Raw genomic sequence first — 13,103 nt, 5'->3', positions numbered from 1 at the left:
CATCCCCGTTCACACACCCAGCAGCCGCCGAACTTTGATAAGTGACACAGTTCACTTATCAGAGCTGGGCCTGCTGTTTTAGACTTTTCCTTTTACAGGTATTTTTTTTCCCTTTAGCTTTTTCCTTTCAGAATAGTTTGCACCAAACACTATCCCCCCCACACGTACACAGTTACCAATAAATATTACACCCAAGCACCATACTCACACAAAAAATGTCCCGTTCGTCCCATCAGCGCTATTCATTGGAGGAGGCATATGCTTTCCTTGCCTCCGACACTGATAGAGAGGGAGAGGATCCCACATTCCTTTACTCTTCAGATTCTTCATCTTCTTCCTCCTCCTCCTCATCTTCCTCCTCGGGTCCTGCGGAACCGCCACGCAGACGCCCCAGGAGAGAAGATCAGGCAGCGCCCACTCCTGAAAATGAACCAGCGCGACCCTCTTTGGACCCCATATGGACCTCGCCCCCCGAAAATTACGAGCCACTGATTCCTGATTTTGTGGCAGAATCAGGAATCAAGTTTGACACCACCGACCTCACAGAAATAGACTTTTTCAAAGTCTTTTTCTCTGAGGCTTTCGTTAACCTCATGGTGGAACAAACTAATTTGTATGCTCGGCAATTTTTGGAGCAAAACCCCCGTTCATCATTTTCTAACTGGTCTCCTGTAGACACAGTTGAAATGACGCAGTTTTGGGGCCTGGTCCTCCATATGGGGATCGTGAAGAAGCCAGAAATTCGTCAATATTGGAGTGTAGATATTTTATATAACACTCCAGTGTTCCGAATGGTCATGGTTCGGACGCGTTTTGAGGCCATCCATAAGTTCCTGCATTACAACGATAATGCACGGTGTCCCGCACGAGATGACCCCAATTTTGACCGTCTGTTCAAAGTTCAGCCGGTCATCGAACACTTCAGCAAAAAGTTTGCTGAAGTGTACGTGCCCAAAAGGGACATCTGTGTGGATGAGTCCTTGGTTCATTTTAAGGGGCGGTTCAGATTCCGTCAATACCTGCCCAGCAAAAGGGCCAGGTACGGAATCAAACTCTACAAGCTGTGTGAGAGTACCTCAGGGTACACCTACAGCTTTAGAGTGTACGAAGGGAAGGACAGCAGGATTGAACCGCCTGAGTGTCCTTTCATCCTGGGAGTGAGTGGGAAAATTGTGTGGGATTTGGTGCACCCACTGCTGGATAAAGGTTATCACCTCTACACCGATAACTTTTATTCCAGCATCCCACTTTACAAATCTCTCTCTGCGCGAGGTACCGCAGCCTGCGGTACTGTCCACAAAAATCAGAGAGGCCTCCCGAAGACGCTACTTGGGCAGATGCTCAGAAAAGGTGAGAGCAAAGCCCAATGTAGCGACCACCTGCTGGTGGTCAAGTACAAGGACAAGAGGGATGTCCTTCTCTTGACCACCATACACGGTGATGGCAGTGCCCTCAGCAGTGTACGGGGTACCTCAACACAGGTCTGCAAACCGGACTGTGTACTGGGGTACAACAAAAACATGGGGGGCGTTGATCTCTCCGATCAACTCCTCCAACCGTACAGTGCTTTGAGGAAGGCCAAGGTGTGGTACAAAAAGCTGTCCGTGTACATCGTACAAATGGCAATGCTCAACGCTTTCCTGCTGTCACGATGTGCACGACACACTGATACGTCGTACCTTCAGTTCCAGGAGGTAGTGGTTAAGGCCCTGATATTTGACACGAGGGAAGGAGCGGGCCCCAGTACTTCCGGAACTGAGGGTGCTCGTATCATACCAGGTCAGCATTTTCCGGGGGTGGTCCCGCCAACTGATAGAAAAAGTAAGCCGCAAAAAAGGTGCCGAGTGTGCTACAAAAGAGGAGTACGCAAGGACACCATCTATCAATGCGACACCTGCCCCGACAAACCTGGCCTGTGTATGAAGGACTGCTTCAAATTGTACCACACCTCCGTGCACTACTAATTTACTTAACAGGAACCAGTAGATTAGTTCCAAAGAGGGGGCACATCTAAGTAAGTTCCTTGGGGGTCTAGGTTCCAAAATGATGTCACTTGTGGGTTTTTTTTTACTGTTTAGGCACATCAGGGGCTCTGCAAACGGAACATGACGCCCTCAGAACTAGTCCATCAAAGTCTGCATTCCAAATAGTCACTGCTTCCCTTCTGAGTCCCGAAGTGCCCAAACAGTTTTTTCCCACATATGGGGTACCAGCGTACTCAGAACAAATTGGACAACAACTTTTGGGGTCCAATTTCTCCTGTTACCCTTGGGAAAATAAAAAATTGGGGGCTGAAAGATCATTTTTGTGGGGGAAAAAATAGAATTTTTTATTTTCACGCCGGGCATCATAGACTTTAGTGAAGCACTTGGAGGTTCAAAATTCTCACGACACACCTAGTTAAGTTCCTTAGGGGGTCAAGTTTCCAAAATGGGGTCACTTGTGGGGAGTTTCTACTGTTTAGGCACATCAGGGGCTCACCAAATGGCACATGATGTCTGCAGACAATTCCATCAAAGTCTGCATTCCAAAACGTCACTACTTCCCTTCCGAGCCCCGAAGTGTGCCCAAACAGTAGTTTTCTCCCACATATGAGGTACCAGCGTACTCAGGACAAATTGGACAACAACTTTTGGGGTCCAATTTCTCCTGTTACCCTTGGGAAAATAAAAAATTGGGGGCTGAAAGATCATTTTTGTGGGGGAAAAAATAGAATTTTTTATTTTCACGCCGGGCATCATAGACTTTAGTGAAGCACTTGGAGGTTCAAAATTCTCACGACACACCTAGATAAGTTCCTTAGGGGGTCTAGTTTCCAAAATGGGGTCACTTGTGGGGGGTTTCCACTGTTTAGGCACATCAGGGGCTGTCCAAACGCGACATGGCGTCCTATCTCAATTCCAGCCAATTTTAGCTTGAAAATGTCAAATGGCGCTCCTTTCCTTCTGAGCCCTGCCATGCGCCCAAACAGTGGTTCCCCCCCACATATGGGGTATCAGCGTACTCAGGACAAATTGGACAACAACTTTTGTGGTCCAATTTCTCCTTTTACCTTTGAGAAAATAAAAAATTGGGGACTAAACCATCATGTTTGTGGAAAAAATAGGATTTTTTATTTTCACGCCCGGGCATTATAAACTTTCGTGAAGCACTTGGCGGATAAAAGTGCTCACCACACACCTAGATAAGTTCCTTAGGGGGTCTAGTTTCCAAAATGGGGTCACTTGTGGGGGGGGTTTCCACTGTTTAGGCACATCAGGGGCTGTCTTAACGCGACATGGCGTCCGATCTCAATTCCAGCCAATTTTAGCTTGAAAATGTCAAACGGCGCTCCTTTCCTTCTGAGCTCTGCCATGCGCCCAAACAGTGGCTCCCCCCCACATATGGGGTATCAGCGTACTCAGGACAAAGTGGACAACAACTTTTGGGGTCCAATTTCTCCTTTTACCCTTGGGAAATTAAAAAAATTATTGCTGAAAGAACATTTTTGTGACTAAAAAGTAAAATGTTAATTTTTTCCTTCCATGTTGCTTCTGCTGCTGTGAAACACCTGAAAGGTTAATAAACTTCTTAAATGTGGTTTTGAGCAGCTTGGGGGGTGCAGTTTTTAGAATGGTGTAACTTTTGGGTATTTTCTGCCATATAGACCCCTCAAAATGACTTCAAATGTGAGGTGGTCCCTAAAAAAATGGTTTTGTAAATTTTGTTGTAAAAATGAGAAATTGCTGGTCAAATTTTAACCCTTGTAACTTCCTAGAAAAAAAAAATTTTGTTTCCAAAATTGTGCTGATGTAAAGTAGACATGTGGGTAATGTTATTTATTAACTATATTGCGTCACTTAACTCTCTGGTTTAACAGAATAAAAATTCAAAGTTGGAAAATTGCGAAATTTTCAATATTTTCGCCAAATTTCCGTTTTTTTCACAAATAAACGCAAGTTATATCGAAGAAATTTTACCACTATCATAAAGTACAATATGTTACAAGAAAACAATCTCAGAATCGCCAAGATCCGTTGAAGCGTTCCAGAGTTATAACCTCATAAAGGGACAGTGGTCAGAATTGTAAAAATTGGCCCGGTCATTAACGTGCAAACCACCCTTGGGGGTAAAGGGGTTAAATACAGTGGCTTGCAAAAGTATTCACCCCCTTGGCATTATTCATGTTTTGCTACCTCACAACCTGAAGTTTCACTATTTTTTTGAGGGTTTGCATCAGTGCATGCCTACAACTGTGAACCTTTGGTTTTCTTTTAATTGTGAAGTAAACAACACATAGGACAACATAACTGAACACTTCAGTGTGCATAATTATTCTCCCCCCTAAAGTCAGTACTTTTTAGAGCCTCCTTTTGTGGTAATTACAGATGTAAGTCGCTTTGGATAAATCTCTGAGCTTTCCATTGGGATTTTGCCCTTTCCTCAAGGCAAAACTGCTTCAGTTCATTCAAGTTAGATGGCTTCCTCTGGTGAACAGCAATCTTCAAGTCTAACCACAGATTCTCAATTGGATTATGGTCTGGGCTTTGACTAGGCCACTCCAAAACATTTACACATTTCCACTTAAACCACTGGAGTGTCTCAAGTCACTTGGAGACTGAAACAGGTTTTGCTCAAGAATATCCCTGTATTTCACACCATCCATCTTCCTCTTGACATGGACCATTTTCCCTGTTCCTGGTGCCAAAAACATGCCCACAGCATGATGATGCCACCACCATAGATCACTGTGGGGATAGTATTCTTGAAGTTATGAGCTGTATTGGTTTAGCACCTCGCATAGCGTTTACCTTGTTGGCCAAAAAAAAAAAATTTTGTCTCATCTCACCTTCCCGCATGCATTTGGGGAGTCTCCCACATGTCTTTTGGCAAACTCAAAATGAGCCTAACAATTTTTGTGTGTAAGTAAAGGCTTTTTTCTGCTCACTTTTCCATAAGAGCCACCTCTATAGAGTGTATGTCTTATTGTGGTCATATGGACAGATTTTCCAGTCTCTGATTGGGAACACTGAAGGTCCTTCAGGGTTACCTTTGGTCTCTGTGCTGCCTCTCTGATTAATGCCCTCCTTGCCCGGGCTGAGAGTTTTAGTGGTCGACCCTCTCTTGGCAGGTTTGTTGTGTTACCATGTTCTTTACGTTTGATGATAATGGATTTGATGGTGCTCCGAGGGATCATCAGAGATTGTTTTTTTTTTTCAATAACCCAACCCTGACTTGAACTTCTCAACAACTTTTGTCCCTGACTGGGTTGGAGATCTCCTTGGTCTTGGTCTTCATGGTGTTTGGTTAGTGGTGCCTCTTACCTAATAGTGTTGCAGCATATGTGGCCTTTCAGAAAAGGTAAAGTTTATATACTGACAGACCAGACATTTTTAGGGGCTTCATAGCAAAAGAGTTGAATACATGTGCACATATCAGTTTTTATTTATTTTATTCCATAAATGTAATGTATGCGTATATATTTTTTGCACTTCACTTCACCAACTTAGACTATTTAGTGATGTGTCACACACAACTCAAATTGCAAAACTATTTAAACACAGTTTGTAATGTAACAAAATATGTAAAAAGCCAAGGGGTGGGATACTATCGCAACCCATTGTATTTCCATTATAACTGTGCCAACCATTACCATGGAATAGCATGTGAGGTATGGAGCTGCATGGACTCTATGCTATGATATATTTGTGAAACTGCCGGACTACTTGGACTATGTGCATAAAGCCTCATCATTCTGCTATAGGATTTTTTGTGACCGCCAGGTCCATTTTTCCGCTTGTAAACAGCAGTATATATGTTTCTGTCGATTTTGCTGTGGATTTCTCTGAACCCACCCATTTAAATTTGTACACACTTGGGCAGATTTACTGATCCTACCTAAAATTTAGATACTATAAATTTAGGGTTCATTTATACGAGCAGATAATCATTAAAACGATGAATGATGCGATCGTAACTCACGACCAACAAATTATGTCAGACAAGTGTTTCTACAGGACCAGAATAAATAGTTGAATAACGATCATTATATTGTAACATCGAACATCATGCTCTATGTTGACACAGACAGATAATGACTTGTAGATTTCTGCAATGTTCAAATATCAAAAGACTGACCGTCACTTCCAAACAGAAAACTGGTGTGTACAGGTGCAAGCTGGGTGTATATAACCAACAAATAAAGTAGCACTCTGTAGCGCTATAGAATGAAAACATGAGATACTTGAAATTTGAATTGCATTACTGCTCTAGAAAATACTGTAGGGAAAATGAGAATAATTAGCACATAAATTGACCAACTCATACATGCCCTGCAGCCATGATAAGGTGATTATCTTTGCTGTGAACCTGTCCTAACGAGAATCATCTCCTAGGCTGAAGCCTACATTTGCATGGGTAGATAGGACCCCATATAAATTCCATAAGTGATACTAGTTATTTTGAGTATATGAATTTGTATATTATTGTACAATCTTTTCAAGTATTCCCATCGATATTGTATAAAAGAATGTTTCATCGAATTAACAAAGCAATTTTTTTGCTAGTTACGAATATATATTTGCTCCATTTACAAATTTCCAATGCTACAATTCATACTGAAGTATTGCCTTGGAACTTGGTCAAACCTATTTATGACTGAATGAATTTATGAATCTTGAATTTCCCAGCCTCTTGTTGTAGGTTAATCTCCATTTACACGATCTTCAAAAATTTTTACTCTCCTAAAATGATTTCATGCTCGGTGAAGGAGAATTTTTGGACACATTGTTCAGTTGCTCACCATATTAACATTACACAATTATTGTGACTGATGGGTCATTACTGTTCGAATCTGACATATTATCAGCCAGGGTAAATGGGCCTTTAAACTAGACATAAGTCTGAGAGTGTGGTCAAATTTATCACAGTACAATAACAATATAAATATAAATTAGTCCACATGGAAGAAACATTTTTAACTTCTTGTTCCAATGAAATTATTATAGTATTATTTTTATTAGGTATTGTTGACAATGAAAAATGTGATATGCCTGACACTAAAAATATTCTTAAAATATAACTAACTTGTGGTCTAAATCTTTTGTGTGTATTTTCCAATATTGCGTTAGATCATTATTCCTCCACTTTCCAATTGTTGCAGTAATTATGTTGGTGGTGTGTTTGTAGTACAGTGCAAGGGACAGGGACAGCCACTACAATTGTTAAAACCTAAAAACAAGTCGTCCCGACACGTTTCGCTTTTAATCTGGCTTCATCAAGGGGATAGTGGTTTATAGCTATAAGATCCTGTGGAAAATTTGGTGCATTTGTGGACAGATGTTTCTAACCCTTGCATCCCTTATTTGTTGGATTAGTTTTCATGTTATTTTTCAGATCTTGTCACTCAGCTAGCATTCTCCCATACTAGTTATTTCTCAGATTATTACTATATTGTCTCCGTTTGTACTGGAATTGTTGAGATGCTGTGTATACAATATTATATATATATATATATATATATACTTTTTTTTTCAAATTTTGCATGTTAAAACATTGATGTATGGAATTATCTTTCTAATAATGTCCAGTCTGCTGTAATGTTATATAGTGAATTCTAATGTCATGTCCATGTTTGTCTATAGGGAGAAGACAGAGATGATCAGATCCTATATCCAGGAAGTTGTGCAATACATTAAAAGGGTACGGTATCTGCCTTGATTGCATTTATATGGAAGATTCATGTTCCACTCAGTAATAAATATGTGGTTACTGATCCAATGCAGATAGACACAATGTTTTTCAGTTTTAATTATGACAGCTACATTTCAGCCGGATAATGACTCTAATACATCAGGTAGTGGTAAAGTAATAGAGGTTGCTGGAGAAAAATAATGGAATAAAAATCTAATATAAGACGGTAAGGAGGAAATGTGTCTGGAGAAACCTAAGGATGAAATATTTTTCTTGTTCAATATTAAGATATAAAGACAATGTAAATGGATTTCATTTCATTTTCTATTGATTTATTCCCAAGCTAAGAGGAAGCTAGAGTATGCAATCACATCTATCTATCTATCTATCTATCTATCTATCTGGAAGCACACCAAAAATTAATGCAAAAAGTGTTTTTTAATGGCCAACTGTGGTGACGTTTCGCATCAGAAATGTGAACCTTTCTCAAACTTGTGCTGTTTCCAGTTGCTTTTCTTTTCTGGATCATTTGGTTTTTGCCAGTGAGGCTTTGCACCCTCATTGTTCTCGTGCTGCTCTAGTTTTTCCACTTATCTATGTATCTATCTAAAAATAGTAAAAGCAGCCAGCATTCCAGTATTTACCAAAAAAAAGTGAATTTTATTTAGCCCATGTGTCATGGTGACAGTTTGGTTGCAGTGAACCTTTTTTCCAGAAAAAAAGGTTCACTGCAATCAAACATCACCATGCCATATGGGCTAGATCAGGGGTCCCCAACTCCAGTCCTCAAGGCCCACCAACATGTCATGTTTTCAGGATTTCCTTAATCTTGCCCAGGTAATAATTGCATCACCTGTGCAATGCAAAGGAAATCCTGAAAACATGACCTGTTGGTGGGCCTTGAGGACTGGAGTTGGGGACCCCTGGGCTAGATAAAGCCCACCTATTTTTGGTAAATACTGGAATGCTGGCTGCTTTTACTATTTTTATATATTTTCCAAAAAGTGGATGTTTTACATGGGAGGCCTTGCACTGATCATTTATTCAGTCATAGTGTACTGTTACAATTGATCTTATCTATCTATCTATCTATCTATCTATCTATCTATCTATCTATCTATCTCACATGCAAGTGCTTCTCTCAAAATTAGAATATCATCAAAAAGTTAATTTATTTCAGTTCTTCAATACAAAAAGTGAAACTCATATATTGGATAGAGTCATTACAAACAGAGTGATCTATTTCAAGTGTTTATTTCTGTTAATGTTAATGATTATGGCTTGCAGCCAATGAAAACTCAAAGGTCATTATCTCAGTAAATTAAAATACTTTAACACCAGCTTGAAAAATTATTTTAAAATCTGAAATGTTAGCCTACTGAAATGTATGTTCAGTAAATGCACTCAGTACTTGGTCGGGGCTCCTTTTACATCAATTACTGCATCAATGTGGCGTGGTATGGAGGCGTTCCGCCTGTGACACTGCTGAGGTGTTATGGAAGCCCAGGTTGCTTTGATAGCTGCCTTCAGCTCGTCTGCATTGTTAGGTCTGTTGTCTCTCATCTTCCTCTTGACAATACCCCATAGATTCTTTATGGGGTTAAGGTCAGGTGAGTTTGCTGGCCAATCAAGCACAGTGATGCTGTGGTTTATAAGCCAGGTATTGGTACTTTTGGCAGTGTGGACAGGTGCCAAGTCCTGCTGGAGAATGAAATTTATATCTCCAAAAAGCTTGTCGGCAGAGTGAATTATGAAGTGCTCCACTCTTCCTCCAGACTCTGGGGCCTTGATTTCCAATTGAAATGGAAAATTTACTTTCATCTGAAAACAACACCTTGGACCACTGAGCAACAGTACAGTTCTTTTTCTCCTTGGCCCAGGTAGGACTCTTCTGGCTTCTGACGTTGTCTATTGGTCATGAGTGGCCTGACACAAAGAATGCGACACTTGTAGTCCATGTCCTGGATACGTCTGTGTGTGGTGGCTCTTGAAGCAATGACTCCAGTAGCTGTCCACTCCTTGTGAATTTCCCTCCATTTTTGAATGACCTTTTCTTAACAATCCTTTCAAGGCTGCCGTTGTCCCAGTTGCTTGTGCACCTTTTTCTACCATACTTTTTCCTTCCACTCAACCTTCCATTAATATGCTTGGATACAGCACTCTGTGAACAGCCAGCTTTTTGAGCAATGACCTTTTTTGTAGCTTACCCTCCTTGTGGAATATGTCTATGACTGCCTTCTGGACATCTGTCAAGTCAGCAGTCTTCCCCATGAGTGTGGAGCCTACTGAAACAGATTAAGGGACCTTTTTAAATCCTTAGGAAGCTTTTGTAGGTGTTTTTTCTTAATTATTCTAATTTACTGAGATAATGACTTTTGTATTTTCATTGGCTGTAAGCCATAATCATCAACATTAACAAAAGTAAACATGTGAAATAGATCACTCTGTTTCTAATGACTCTATATAATATATGAGTTTCACCTTCTGTATTTAAGAACTGAAATAAATTAACTTTTTGATAATATTCTAATTTAGAAAGAAGCACCTGTATAATGATTATCTACTTGTATCTATTTATTTATCTATCTCATATCCATTTATCTACTTATCTCTCTCCCTTACATCTATTGATCATAAGAATGATGAACGTTCAATTTCGCGGCACTTTCTCCTGTTGGATGGAGGGGTCATTTTGGACGCAATTCCAAGTTCTGCTGTAGGTTCCTTGTTTATTTGTTAGGCTGTTTATCTATTAAAGGGAATGTATCACCTATGAATTTCGATTATTTTTCTGTTTTCTATATATGATTATGAGGGCTGCCAGCTTCCCTGAGATTTAGTTATATACTATGGGAGACACGTGGATCAAAGCCACTAGTAGTCAATAGCTGGTCATTGGCTCCTATGGGAGAATTTTCTAAGCATTCTCTGTTATCTGTGCACAGCTCATTGTGCAGGAAGGGTGAGGAAGTGAGCTGTGTTAATCACCTATTATGAATGATACTGTTAGGTGTTGGGATTCTTCCTCTGCACGGGATAGATCCCAAGCCCAATCTTCTTCTGCGGTCTCCCATTCAGTCCCGACTGCAGTGGATGCTGCTCAGCAAAGACGTTGGTCTCGTCGGCTTGCTCAGACTCAGTCTGTGCGGATGATTACCACTGCCTCTCCAGGTTAAGCTATGGTAACTAATAATAGACAGCAGCGAGCGATCTCTCCTGAGACTAAGTCCAGGATTTGCTCTACAGAGCATGCTCGTGAGGCAACTTCTCATTAGTAGTCGGCCGTCACATGCTCAGGTCCTGGTCCGGCTTCGTATTGGCCCATGAGCAAGGTGCTGTCTGATTGGCAAAATCTATAAAATGATTGTTGACGAGCCTGCCAGCGCGCTAAGATCGTTGATGTGAGAGTGTGGAACCTAACAGTAGTGTGGACTTGTTTGAATGTGCACAGGACAGGCCTAGAACCTTTAGGGTATGTGCACACGATACGGAAAACGCTGCGGATCCGCAGCAGTTTCCCATGAGTTTACAATTAACAATGTAAACTTATGGGAAACAAAAAACGCTGTGCACATGCTGCGGAAAAAACTGTGCGGAAACGCAGCGGTTTACATTCCGCAGCATGTCACTTCTTTCTGCGGATTCCGCAGCGGTTTTACAGCTGCACCTATAGAAAACCGCAGTTGTAAAACCGCAGTGAAATCCGCAGAAAAACCGAGGTAAATCCGCGATAAATCTGCAGCAAAAACGCAGCGTTTTTGCCCTGCCGATTTATCAAATCTGCTGCGGAAAAATCCGCAGTGGACCAATATACGTGTGCACATAGCCTTAGAATTCTGGCACCTCCGGAGAGGAGATTGTGTGGGTTCAGAGCTGGCGTTTAGCCTTAAGAATTCTGGCTTCTCCGGAGAGGAGTTCTGTGTGTGCACGCCTTGTGTTTGAGTCCACTAGTGGTTCCCTTGCCTCAGTGAGGTAGCGAACACCTGTGAAGTTAACAGGGTTTGTGTTTTGCATCTAAACAACTCTGTGGCAGTGTGCTTATAACACAGCTCTGCTGCAGAGTGTCTTTCCGTCGCTGTATGCGATTGGCACAGCACGTGTTTCAGCACTGGATGACATTTAATTCTGTGCTGGCAAACTACGTTCACTGCTTTGTTTCTCCATTGTCCTTACTAGTTGCAGTTTACCATTCCTGCATGGTGGAAACCGTGTGGCGAACGCACTTTATTATTATATTTTATTTAGTGCGTTCCGCCAACCCTAACAGATACATCTTGTGTTATTTAAATGTATGTATTGTAGAGAATTTATCGAGAAAACTTGGATTGACCTACTAGTGCAATTTTATTTTACTTTCACGCAAAGTTATTTCTATGCTTTTATTGATGTTTGATGCGATACCTTTTTCTTTTCCTACTACTTTTCTTAAATGTAATAATAACATACACAGTTGCCTCTATGCTCCCTTCTCGAAACTCACATTGCTGTGTAAAGAGTTAATTCCATCTGCAACTTTATCTGTTCCGAATGCCACTGCTTAAATTAGATTTTTTCTTATTGATCATTAATATGAAACAATTCAAGTATAGTATGAGTTATTTGTTGTTTTTTTCTATCGAAATAATGGTACGTACTCTATATGTTTGTCCTTTTACTTGCAGTTATTTTAATTTATTGATGTATTATCATTAAATGTAATGAAACAATATTTCATGCCTTCGTATTGAGCTATATAACACAGATTCTTGTTTCTAGAGCATTATTGTATTAATCTTCATATCGTGCATGCGATCTACTTTCTGTGTTTGGTTACTTTGTTTTTCCCCACACAACTAAAAATATTTCAAATTATTATTACTAAGTGTTGTATCACTTGTGTTACTGGGTGCAGCAGTTGTGATAGAATCACATTTTCTTCTGCTGCAGATCTAGCAGAGCTCAGTTGTTGAGCTTTGTATAACCTGCTCACGCCACTACTTTCCCTGTACATTGTATAGTGACAGAGAGCTGCTAACCAATGCTGGGTGTGCAGACTAGGAGGCACAAGGAAGCTTGTCTCTAGTGATAATGTTTCCCTGATAAGAGACTGATTATATTGAAGCAGCAAAACAGACACCAGTAAGTGACACATCACTGGAATCGGGGTCTCTTCCACTACATTATTTTGCTCTCAGATTGTCATAGCAAAAACCTGGTGACAGAATCTCTTCAAAGGGTTAAATCCAGGGATCTGCTGAACAGAGTTGCCAAGGCAAACTCTGGCTGGGAAAGCCCTGTATGAGCTGACAGTTCATTAAAACACTAAAACCGAACATAATAGATCCCATTCTAAATCAGTGGGATCCATTGGCCACTATAGGTGTCAATCATGCAATGGATCTGGCTCTGGCACCATGTCATATATTTTACAACTGTGTTGACAGTGAGTCCAT

The 13,103-nt window shown here is 40.7% G+C and overlaps 1 protein-coding gene across 1 annotated transcript in view; it reads left to right on the top strand.

Annotated features, from left to right (window-relative positions):
• The window catches only part of PLCB1 (phospholipase C beta 1), an 865,647-nt gene that overhangs the window by 787,248 nt on the left and 65,296 nt on the right, over window positions 1–13,103 (top strand). Inside the window, exon 30 of the mRNA XM_069768815.1 lies at window positions 7,623–7,680. Coding sequence (XP_069624916.1) covers window positions 7,623–7,680 — 58 coding nt within the window. The remainder of the gene's footprint in view (window positions 1–7,622; window positions 7,681–13,103) is intronic.

The sequence above is a fragment of the Ranitomeya imitator genome, chromosome 5 (assembly GCF_032444005.1).
Source record: "Ranitomeya imitator isolate aRanImi1 chromosome 5, aRanImi1.pri, whole genome shotgun sequence".
In the NCBI taxonomy this organism is placed as follows: Eukaryota; Metazoa; Chordata; class Amphibia; order Anura; family Dendrobatidae; genus Ranitomeya; species Ranitomeya imitator.
The sequence above is the reverse complement of the archived record's forward strand: the minus strand, read 5'-3'. Positions and strand labels throughout refer to the sequence as shown.